At 44.5% G+C, this 12,650-nt stretch overlaps 1 protein-coding gene across 1 annotated transcript in view; it reads right to left on the reverse strand.

Moving 5' to 3' along the window:
* Positions 1-5,989: 5,989 nt before the first annotated feature.
* CFAP410 (cilia and flagella associated protein 410) overlaps positions 5,990-12,650 on the reverse strand; it is a 163,051-nt gene continuing 156,390 nt past the window's right edge. The window contains exon 7 of the mRNA XM_073645569.1: positions 5,990-6,771. Coding sequence (XP_073501670.1) covers positions 6,643-6,771 — 129 coding nt within the window. The 3' untranslated portion in view covers positions 5,990-6,642. The remainder of the gene's footprint in view (positions 6,772-12,650) is intronic.

A 12,650-nucleotide genomic window follows, 5' to 3' on the forward strand; every position in this document is an offset into this window, starting at 1 on the left:
AGTTTTTCACACCTGGCTTTGGGGATCCTCTGCCATTCTTCTTTGCAGATCCTCTCCAGTTCCGTCAGGTTGGATGGTGAACGTTGGTGGACAGCCATTTTCAGGTCTCTCCAGAGATGTTCATTGGGTTTAGGTCAGGGCTCTGGCTGAGCCAGTCAAGAATTGTCACAGAATTGTTCGGAAGCCACTCATTTGTTATTTTAGCTGTGTGCTTAGGGTCATTATCTTGTTGGAAGGTGAAACTTCGGACAAGTCTGAGGTCCAGAGCACACTGGAAGAGGTTTTCATCCAGGATATCTCTGTACTTGGCGGCATTCATGTTTCCTTCAATTGCAACCAGTCGTCCTGTTTCTGCAGCTGAAAAACACCCCCCATAGCATGATGCTGCCACCACCATGTTTCACTGTTGGGATTGTATTGGGCAGGTGATGAGCAGTGTCTGGTTTTCTTCACACCTACCGCTTAGAATTATCGCCAAAAAGTTCTATCTTCGTCTCATCAGACCAGAGAATCTTATTTCTCATAGTCTGGGAGTCCTTAATGTGTTTTTGAGCAAACTCTATGTGGACTTTCATATGTCTTGCATTGAGGAGAGGCTTCCGTCGGGCCACTCTGCCATAAAGGCCTGACTGGTGGAGGGGTGCAGTGGTAGTTGACTTTGTGGAACTTTCTCCCATCTCCCTACTGCATCTCTGGAGCTCAGCCACAGTGGTCTTGGGGTTCTTCTTTACCTCACTCACCAAGGCTCTGCTCCCACGATTGCTCAGTTTAGCTGGACGGCCAGGTCTAAGAAGACTTCTGGTGGTCTCAATCTTCTTCCATTTAAGGATTATGGAGGCCATTGTGCTCTTAGGAACCTTGAGTAATGCAGACATTCTTTTGTAACCTTGGCCAGATTTGTGACTTGCCACAATTCTGTCACTGAGCTCCTTGGGCATTTCCTTTGAGTTCATGATTCTCATTTGGTCTGACATGCACTGTGAGCTGTGAGGTCTTATATAGACAGGTGTGTGCCTTTCCAAATCAAACCCTATCAGTTTAATTAAACACAGCTGGACTCCAATGAAGGAGTAGAATCATGTCAAGGAGGATCACAAGGAAATGGACAGCGATACTTATGACCATGTGATATTTCAGTTTTTTTTTTAAATTAATTTGCAAAAATTACTACATTTCTGGTATTTTTTTCAGTCAAGATGGTCATAATGAGAAAAAAATGAACTTTTTCAGAATTTACCAAATGGCTGCAATGAAACAGAGTGAAAATTTTAAAGGGGTCTGAATACTTTCCGTACCCACTGTATGCTTTCCTTTCTATTGGCCTACAGTGCTTTATTATTTTTTTATTCAGGATTAGTTAGAAAAGTTTTTCATATTTGGCTTCCTTTTTTTCTGAAATAAAATAGACAACCACATACTAGTAATATGACTCTATATATGTATAGATAGGAAGAGTAAAAAGGCAGATCCATATAAATGCTGTTCAGTAAGTCTGGTATCTGTGGCATGGAAAATATTTGAAGGTATGCTAATAGTTGAACCTACAGTGGTGAATAAATTAACATACCATAGCCAGCATGGTTCCAACAACAACAGGCTATACGTAACCAACATGGGAGGAGACACAGATTAGATATTAGAAAAAACTTTTTGACAGTTAGGGTGATTAATGAGTGGAACAGGCTGCCACGAGAGGTGGTGAGTTCCCCTTCAATGGACGTCTTCAAACAGAGGCTGGACAGACATCTGTCTGAGATGATCTAGTGAATCCTGCTTTGAGCAGGGGGTTGGACCAGATGACCCAGGAGGTCCCTTCCAACTCTACCATTCTATGATTCTATGATTCTAACATGATCAGTTTCTAAAAGGACATAAGTGAATATCTTGACGTTGGTCATGCAGCTGATGTGAAATATCTAGATTTTGCAAATTTCCTGGACACTGTTCCACACATCAGACTAGTAAAATAACTGCAGCTGCAGGGACAATGGGGTATATTTATAAAGCTAAAAATTAGGAATGAGCGAACCCGAACGGTAAAGTTTGGGTTTTGTACTGGACACCTAGTATCGGGTCCCGAACCCTGAACACGGACTTTGAAATGGAAGCCCATGTTACGGTTTGGGTTCGCCAGCCTAATAAAGCTTGTGGAAAGGCTGCAGTGCAATCAGCAAGCTCAAATGCTGTGGGCACTTCTGGCCCAATCACAGCCATGCCAAAAATTGTCATAGCTGTGATTGGCCAGTATACCACGTGACCTGGCCTGTATAAAGGCCGGATCACATGTTGCGCCGCTATTCTGATGCCTGGTGTACAGTCCCATAAGAGCCTGGTGCAGCGTGCCCTCACAGTCTTGTGTAGAGTGCCATAACAGCCTTGTGTGGAGTGCCGTAACAGCCTTGTAGTGAGTGCCATAACAGCCTTGTGTGGAGTGCCATAACAGTCTGGTGCAGCATGCCCATAATACAGGCTGGTGTAGAGTGTCCGTAATACAGGCTGGTGCAGCGTGTTCGTAATACAGCCTGGTGCAGCATGTCCATAATACAGCTTGGTGTAGCATGCCCGTAATACAGCCTGATGTAGTATGGTGTACGGGCTGGTGTAGTGTATCCGTAATATAGCCTGATGCAGCGTTGCCTCCCTGCCCCCCTCTGGTGTAAATGAGCCCTTCCCAGTAAAACCTGCCTCACCCTGGGGAGAGGCAGTACACGGTCTTCCTTCCTGGAGAGCAAAACCTCCACCACAAATTCGGCACATGCTCTGCTCACAAGCCACTCCCACAAACAAACTCCTCCTGCGGCTGACGGCAGAAGATTTGCCCTCCAACAGATCCTCGTTAAAGGATTTAAAGTACTCATTCCAATTACAGAGCCTCTAATGAGTCCTGCATGGTTATTTTGCCTCACTACATCAACTGGTCGGGAGTGGGTAATTTGCACGCCTGCTACATTGCTTGGATGTGGCAGTCGTTTCTCAGTCTTCCTCTCCTGAATTGAACCCGGGTTCTCCATTTCCCGTGGTCACCATGGAAGTGAGCCCGTATAGCACAGTTTGGGGAAGGGTGGTCAGAAGGGAGAGCGAATCACTGTGCGGTCAGGTCCCAAAGCAACAGGCACCTGGAAAACATTCCTTTCATGGGGAGGGCGAGGTGACTGGCATCTAGGACACCATGGCCGCTCTGCCTCATCACCCACTACATCCAAGGCGAAGCACAGGGTTGGCTTGGGAGAGGAAGCCTATGCGGCGTCTCCGTCAGGCTTAGACCTGCCGCCGCAGGGGGACCTCGACCGGCACAAACTGGGTAAATGTAGTAGCGGAAAGCGTTTTGGCGCATGTCCTACCACCGACGTGTGTGCCATTATGCGATGATTCGAGTACTCCGCAAACGCGGCTAGCGCTGATGATGCGATTACCAGCGTAACTATCCCAATTCTACGCTTCCTTGAAAAAACACTTCAGGCGCTGATGAATGAGGTGGTGGTACAGGACGAGGAACAGGGACGATTCACACCATTATCAGGCCAGTCGTCCACACATTACTAGGAGGGTGGGTTCCTGTACCAACTGCCAAGGGACAGTTTTGGAGGATAAGCAAGTGTTCACAGCAGAGTGGCACCCAAAGCAGCTCACGGGCATCACTGGAGCGTGGCTGGGAAGATACAGAGGACCCAGACGATACACTTCCTACCAAGAACAGCTTGTCGTTGCCTCTGGGCAGTCTGGCACACATGCTGCTGCTGTGCCTGTACAACGACTGCAGAGTTTCCTGGATTGTTACCAGTGCTGATTACTGGGTGGCGACCCTGCTGGATCTCCACTGCAAGGACAACTTACCATCCTCACTTGCGTCACTGGAAAGTGCAGGAATACAAGCGCACGCTGGTAGACGCACTACTGACGGCGTTCCCACCTGACAGATTTGACTCATTTGAAGCACAAATTTCCATGGGTCTCCAAATTGGACACATGACCTGAACTTGCCCTTTACGCCTTGAAGGTGCTGGCCTGCCCTGTGGTAAGTGTACTGCCGGCATGTGTGTTTACCAGAAGCTGTGGTATCATCAGACCATGTTCTGTGCATAGTCAGAAACAACCTTACACAGTACACAGCAGGAGCTCTTTTATAAGATTATTTCTGCACAGGAACATGTTTTTAAACACATCAATTGTGGAAATTATTATTTCCTTTAAAAGTAACTTTTTTTTTTTTCGTGGGAAAACCCCTTTAAGTCATTTGCCTATCCACATTCTTTGGACCTCAAAAAAGTGCAGCATATTACACGGCCTGTATACAGAGAGAGCGGCCAGCAGATTATTACACTCCCTGTATGAAGAGTGCCCCCACAAAGCCTGTTTTCAGAATACCCTCAAAAACATAAATGAAAAAAAAAAACCACAAAAACAGTGTTGGCTACCTCCTCCCCTGCCTCTTCTACCTACATGTCCACCTCCTCCTGCACTTGGACGTCCATCTCCTGGTTCAAGATTAATATTTTTTTTATTCTATGTTAATTTAAGTAATTTCCCTATCCACATTTGTTTTCAGGGCACTTGTCCTTCAATTACCCCCAATTAGCTTCCTTTTGCACTCCCCAGCCCTTACTATGACCATTTTACAGCAATTTTAAAGCACCGAAGTTCGGGTTCCCATCGACTTCTACTGGGTTCGGGTCCATGGTCAAGTTCTGGTACCCGAATCGAACTTTGGACTCAATACCTGACTAACCCGAACTTCCACGGGTCTGCTCTTCCCTACTAAACATGCCAGAATTCTAATGTAATTTTAACAAAAAAAAATAGATTTAATTACTCCCATATTTATGATGTGTTTTAGACATTTTTTACTACTTGCCCAAGTCTGAAAAGGACGTGACATCATGTGAAAAAATGGGCCCAAAAAATTCTCAAAAATTGTGGTGCACATTTCTGGCACAAAGTAAGCCAACTAACAGATCCTGTGAACTTAAAGGGAACCAGTCACCCCGTTTTTAGCTATTAAACTGGCCACAGTGTGCTGTTAGTGATGCAATGTGCATCACTAACAAGTTTTTGCCAAAGAAAAGCTCCCAGTATTAGGTTTAAAAAAACACTTTATATCATTAGGGTATCCCTTCACATACCTTTTCTTGTGTCACAGGAGTGGCAACTTTATCTTTTCAGTCACGGACTTTTGAAATTAGGTATGCCCACAGCATTGCATTTTATTGGAATGACTGGCCCAACGTCACGGTAACCACGTAGTATATCCCGTGTGTGCGCACTGCCCATCCGCTCCCCGGGACATGCTGACATGAAGCTGGGGCTGTACACCCAGAGTCGGGGAGCATGAAATTGGGGACATATATACAGTATACAAGAATACTCTAATAGAGGGCTGAAAAATCCTGCCTGTACTTTATATGGGGAAAACCTGGTGAACTGGTTCTCTTTAAGTATGAGACTAATATGTCTATGGGAGTGACCAACTCATTCTAGACCCTCATTGATGAGTTCACTGTTTTATCATATTTTTAGATGTCTGTAAATTATATAATGAAATTATTTATGTAACACATTTTGTGTAGTCATTGTTTAGGTTTTGTAAAATCAATGGATCAAAACTGGTTGGATGACGCCAACATTTGTATAAAAATAGTTGCTGTAGTTACAACACATAACATCAGCCTTTGATATATATCCTTGGTGCAAGAGGGAGGGAGAGGCAGGGAGATAGTTTGAGTGTGATGTATTCATCAAATGGCAGAATTATACAACCCGCAGTTGTAATATGAAACTTTACATAGGGCACAATATTAGTCTGACGGATGCACTAAAATAGGAGGGTCTAATCTCACTGTCTGCACATTCACTACCGATTTATGGAAACCAATACAAATTATAACACTACATCTTTTTAACATGGTCGTCATGTTTGACTTCGAGTGGACAGTGACTCAAATAATGTTGTTATATATTTTATAGACTCTCCATAGAGTGGTGTACAATTTACAAAAATGATAGAACTGACATTTGTACAGAAACATATGAGACTGAAAACTGTTTTATAAACTTGGATTGGGATTTACTGCACCGTGAAAAGGCTTTTATATTTTCATACTAATCCCAAATTTTCTTTACATTTATCAACTTTTGCGACAGTTTAAAATGCTAAGTGCTTCGATCTAATCGTTACCATGGAGTAATAATAAAGCAGTGGTGTTTAGCATTAACAACTTGGCTTATTGTACTAGTTTATCCAAACATTCCCATGTGGATACAATTTCCTATACAAAGAATAACTTCTATCACACTGAATATCACTGTGGTGAAGGTGAATAAGCAATGAGACTAGAGGTATAGCCTTTAATAAATTCTTCTTCAACCTGTCTAAAAATATACATTTGTTATCCTCCCCAAGTACCGTTCACTGCATACGTTTTCCTATCATGCATGAAAAGACACAAATAGCAGAATGTTTTGCGCTTACGTAGTGCTGTACATAAACTTATTTTAACCTTCAATCTTGGATTCTGATTAAAGAGGTGCTTAGCAAAGCTAATTTTGCTAGATTTGCTCATCTTGAAGTTAAGCACTCGTCATGATGTATGCATGGGCTGATTATGAACGCTGAAGTTCCCAGGCTGAACCTGCCTCCTGATACTTTTAGCTTTCTTGCTGGAGTTCTTTTCTCTGTAGCTGATGAATCCGATTCTCTGCAGTCCTTTGAACTATCTCCAAGCACTCAGAGTCCAGGTCCTTCAGAAGAAGCAATACTGCATTCAATACGTTGTTCTGAAACAATAAAATAAAAAAAAAATTAAATAGGAAATTGGCACAAATATTCTAACCATTTGGTGCTGCAGCCATTTTTGAGGATTTTGCTTTTGTTTGCCTGCCTTCCAAGCGTCATAACATTATATTTTTCAACATAACCATATAAGGGCTTGTTCTTTTTTGCTGAAGTTGTATTCTTTATGGCACCATTTCATAAACCCTATAATGCTTGAAAAGATTTTTAAGTTTTTTTGGGTTTCATTTTTACATCATTCACTTTGGAGTAAAAATGACATGCTATGTTATTCGGTGGGGTAAAGCAATCACAGTCATACAAATTTACCATATTTTTCAGACTATAAGATGCACCAGACCACAAGACGCACCCTAAATTTTGAGAAAGAAAACAATTTATTTTTAATGTGTCAAATGGGGGTCCATCTTATAGTCCGAATTTAGCTTACCGGGGAAGGAGGGGGTGGGGAGGCGGCGGAGCTGGGTCACAAGAGACAGGGAGGGCTTCAAGAATGACCTCCCGGCGGCGGACTTAAGGAAAATGGCCGCCGGAGCAAGAGCATGCGCAGATTTAGAGCTCGGCTCGTCATTTCGCTAGGAGTGTCTAAGCGCAGGCCCATCAGTTGTAGTATAATCGTGCAAAGGGATTCTGTAGAATCTGCCAGAAAAAGTGCTGTAAAACTGCCCCATATTGTGAACATAATACACAGCAATATCAAAATGACATAGCTGTGCACATGTTCAGGCTTATGTCACTTCATTTGACCACTTCAGGAACCCTGAAAATGGTTAAAAGTGACATGATCATTCTTCGGGCGCCTTCCACTAGGCCTGCTTTTTATACTTCACAGAATAGAATGAAAGACGCCGCAAGAACGACAGCTAAACCGATAGCCGGTTCAAGAAAATATCGGCTGGCGTTTTCCTGAAGTAGCTCTACCTGGGAAAGTTTAGCAGCTGTGTTAGCAACTAAAGGACACCATGTGCACATAGCCTTATTTAGCTCACACTCTGGGATCTGTTCAAAACAAGCGTTTCATTACTGATGCTTGGTGGGAGGTGGCAAATAATGGCCAGAAAGTTGTGGCACTGTGGTCTGAGATGGCTGTAAATGCCATCATGCTGGTTGAAGGTGATGAAGATGAGGCTGAATTCAAGGTGCCATGGAAAGAGGGTGAGTACTGCAGAGAAAGTAGGCTGTGAGGCTACATAACCAACTTGGGAGATGGCATAGCCAGGACACTTGGCGAGGACTTTATATGTTGAGAAGCAAGAAGTCTATGCGAGCAGATGCTGGTTACAATTTTGAGAAGCTACAGCACTGACTCCTAGCCCTTCGGCAAAGTAAAGGGCTGTATCCCATGGCTGTCCCTTTCCTTACAAGGTTGTGGGAATAAGACGGACACTTTAAGGGAACCTATCAGGTCCCCACCATGTCCACAAATACTAATATAGTGATGCGCACGGGGGACTGCTTTAATTAGATGACACGTTTCATGAAACTTACTAGAGTTGCAATGTTTAAAAAATGAATCGTAATCCTGCAGCATCGCATATGCTAATGAGGCAGAACTAGTCTTGCATGGTGTCTCTTCCCCCAGAATAGTCCTGTGTTGTACCCTCCTAATCACGCCTTCCAGGGCAAATAGCCTGCATAACTGTCCTGCCACAATGGGAAGTGTATGCAGGTTGTCAGTCAAACTCAGAAAGGCTTGATTAGAAGGACATCAGGGGTGTTAAACGCCACACTGGATTAGTCCTGCCTCATTAGCATATGCAATACAGCAAGATTAAAGTTCAATCTTTAAACACTGCAGCATTATTAAACTTCATGAAAAACACCAGAATTGTGTTTTTTTTGGTCATCACTAGTGTAGATCGAGCACTGAAATGCTCAAGTACTCAGTACTTGAATCCAGAGGAAAAATATTCTCTCTCTGCGGCGCCCGGCTCAGATAATTCAAATAAGTTTCTTATGGGGTCTCGAGATCCACGTGATACTTGACACTGCTCGATATGGAAAATTCTCTCTCTCTGTCCCCTGCTTTTTTCTAATCCACTCTAATCCCTCTCTTAGCTCCTGTCTCTAACACCTGACTCAACCCCCCCCCCTCTTCTGCCACCGAGTGCTGATCTTATGATCGCTCGGTTTTTGTCATTTTTTCCCCCGTTTGCTCCACCTCCGTGTGTGTACCCTGCAGTTGCTGATCAGTGATGTGTGGCGCCCCTGCAGGTCCAGTTGCCACAGAGGTACTGCATCTCAGCCAGAGGTGTGGTACTCCACTCTCGGGTAAGGAGAGAATACTACACGGGACCCACACACCCATATCCAACACCACATCACTCCAGTAGGGAAGGGCGAGATTGCTTCTAAGGGAGAACACAGTCCCTGTCCCTGTCTTAAGGAGGCAACCAGGTAGAGGAGGTGGGTGGAGGAAGTAGTTTAGGGGAGCACACAAGGAAGGACTGAAGGTAGAGGGGACCACGTAGAGTGACAGTGACGTGGGTCACATGACAGACCGTATAAAAAGACAGGTAGAAACATCTAGAAGCGCCCAGTGAGTGAGGACCATTCAGGAGTAGGGTCCAGACAGAGTGAGGGCCCAGTCAGAGGGGCCCAGTAGGAGAGAGAACGAGAGGAGCGAGGGAGTCAGTGAAGGGCTCCAGAGACAGAGAAGGGATGCTAGGGGCACGGGAAGTGTGGAGTCCACTCGAGCGCCCAAATTCACGCCGACCATAGTCGGGAGAAGGGATCAGGTCGCAGTAAGGGACCGGCCCCAGACTAGTGGAGGACTGCAAGACTCCGCTAGCAAACCAGAGGCTGCAGTATCTCTAAGTGCCGTAGCCAAAACCACACACATTCGCTGAAAAGGTGGCCATATAGGACCAAGGGGACAGAGAGGACATCGCCAGACAAGGCCCGCGGCCACTGGCTTGGGACACTGTGTGTGAGGTGCAGGGCAGGAGGGCGAGAGCCAGCGCAGAGAGAGACGACCTGGGAAAGGTACACAAGAAGGGGGTCCCGATCAAGTGCACCCAAGTTATCTGAGAGTTGGCTGGATCACAGGACTCGGTGGGCTGTTATAACCTGCTGGCAGTTGTAATCTGGAACATCATAAGAACTGTGAGTAAAAACTTGAAGACTGCACCCCGCTGTGTCCTTGACTTAATTGCTGCGTCACCTGCCTTGCACTACACCAACAACAAAGCTACCTCTTTAACTGCCCTGGGGCCTAGCTCTACCCGTGGAGAGCTGAACCATCTCTGCTGCGTCACCAACGGCCCCAGTGGATCTGAACAGCAGCGGCGGCCACCTATAGCCGCATACCACGGGTGGCGTCACAAAACTTTATCCCCAAAACTTTATTCCCTTCTGTTATTGACCGCCCGGGGCCACGGACCGGGTCACGCCACCGTGACTATCCTAAAAGACCAGACCGGCCCTGCGCAGAGTACCCCACGGCCTCAGGGGGTGCATCATGACGCACATCACCGACTGGCATCTCTGCGCTTTTTTCCGGCCCATTTTTTTTTTATCCCCCTTTGCACCACCTCTGTGTGCGCGTCCTGCAGCTGATTAGTGAAGCACATCACTGATCCACATCCGTGCTTGCTTTTGGCATACGACTTTTTTTTTTTTTCTTGTCCATTTTTCCCCCTTTTGCACCACCTCGGTGCGTTCGTCCTGCAACCGCTGAGTTCTAATCAGTGACAAACATCACTGATCGGCATCTGGTTGTTTTTTTTAATTTTTTTTAAAGTATATAAAAAAAAAAAAGAATCAAATAAAAATAATAATTTACATTAGTTGATAGGGCTAGATTAGTGACAGTAAAAATATACTGTAGTAATCAGCGTCTACTACAGCATTTTTCACTAAAATATAATTAGAATAAGCGTCAGATAGTAAAGTGTAAGAAAAAGAATGAAATAAAAAAAAAATATTTAGATTAGTTGATACAGCTACATTAGGGAACGTGTAATCCACAGTAAAAATGTATTGTAGTATTTCTACTACAGTATTTTTTCACTAAAATATAATCACAATTAGTGTCAAATAGTTTTGGGCGCTCAGTAAATTTTTTTTTTTACTTATGTCTGTTTAGTAATTGCAGCTTCTAAATTTTAGTGTAAAATTGTTGTAGTACTTATATTACAGTTTTTTTCAATTGCATAGAATTACGGTTATGATTGTTTTTTACTGTTGTTTGTTTAGCAAGTTTGTTTTATTTTACCAAATTTTTATAATTCTTATTTTTATTATTTTCTTCTTCTATTCTAAACTTAATGAATTAATAAAAGAAAGTTTACAACAAACACACAGCTAAATAAAATTTTGTTATCCAACACACACACACACAGAATCAAACATCCCGCTCTTCCTAAAGATGGTATTTAGCGGAGGAGGCATACGCCTTCTTTGCCTCAGACACTGATAGGAAGGTAGCGGATGCCACCTTCCTCTATTTTTCCTCCTCCTCCAGTGATAAAGAATCCCCACACAGATGCCCAAGGACAAGAAATGAGCCAGTGCCCACCGTTAGTGACACACCATGAACCTCACCGCCTGAAGATTATGAGCCTCAGATTCCTGATTTTGTGGCCCAATCAGTAATCCAATTTGACACCGAAATTGACTTTTTGAAAGTGTTTTTCACTGAGAATTTTGTAAATCTGATGGTGGCTGAGACAAATTTATATGACTGACAATTTTTTGCCCAAAACCCCACTTCATCATTTGCTAACTGCACCCCCATATACACAGTAGAAATTATGATGTTTTGGGGTCTTGTCATTCACATGGGGATAGTGAAGAAGCCAGAAATTTGGAAATATTGGAGTGCTGATTTATTCTATAACACTCCAGTGTTCCGCATGGCTATGACCCGGAAACGCTTTGAGGCCATTCACAAATTGTTGCACTACAACAATAATGCACAGTGTCCACCACAAGATAACCCCAACTTACACTTTTCTAAATTAGGCAGGTCATTGACAACTTCAGCATCAAATTGGCCAATGTGTATATTCCCCAAAGGGACATCTGCGTTGATGAGTCCCTAATACACTTCAAGGGGAGGCTCAAATAACAGCAATACCTGCCCAGTAAGAAGGCCAGCTATGGAATAAAAAAGATGTGCAAGAGTACCTCAGGGTACACCCACAGATTTAGGGTTTATGAAGAGAAGGACACTCAGATTCAACCCTCTGAATTCCCACCTGTCCTGGGAGTCAGTGAGAAAATTGTGTGGGAATTGGTGCATCCACTGCTGGATCAGGGTTGTCACATCAATGTAAATAACTTCTACACCAGCATCCCACTCATCAAATCCCTCTCTGCCAATGCTACTGTAGCACCCTGAGGATTCGGCTGCTACAGGGGTATTGCACCTCAACCCAGAGGTGTGATATCCCACTCCCGGGTAAGGATGGAGTGTGGGACTGAGCTCAGAAAGCTGCATGCACTACACACATCCCATTTCCGAGGAGCAGACCAACGGTACTCCCACTTAGAAATGTGCAGGTACGACCGAGTCTGTTCCTGGCTGGAGTGGGAGGGGGGTGGTACATCCCAGTAGTGTAGGGGCAGATAGGGGGAGCAGCCTGGGTAAAGATAGGAGCTCATTGGGTGCTGGTCACCTGAGCTCACACATAGAGGGAGTATTTAAGGTGGGCACCATCTAAGATCAGGGTCAGTCAGCCAGTCTTTGCAGAGAAGCCAGAGGAGAGGAAGAGAGCAGAAGAGCAGAGCAGCCCCAGGCCCAGAGAGAGTGAGAGAGGAGAGCAAGAAAGACCCAGAGGGGGAGACAGAAGGAACTCTGAGAACCCAAGTACAACCCTAGGGTGAAGAGTTGGCAACAGGGTACCGGATCCCAAACTGG

The sequence above is a fragment of the Phyllobates terribilis genome, unplaced genomic scaffold, assembly GCF_046119375.1.
Source record: "Phyllobates terribilis strain yellow unplaced genomic scaffold, ASM4611937v1 Scaffold_9__5_contigs__length_417890890, whole genome shotgun sequence".
Lineage (NCBI taxonomy): Eukaryota > Metazoa > Chordata > Amphibia > Anura > Dendrobatidae > Phyllobates > Phyllobates terribilis.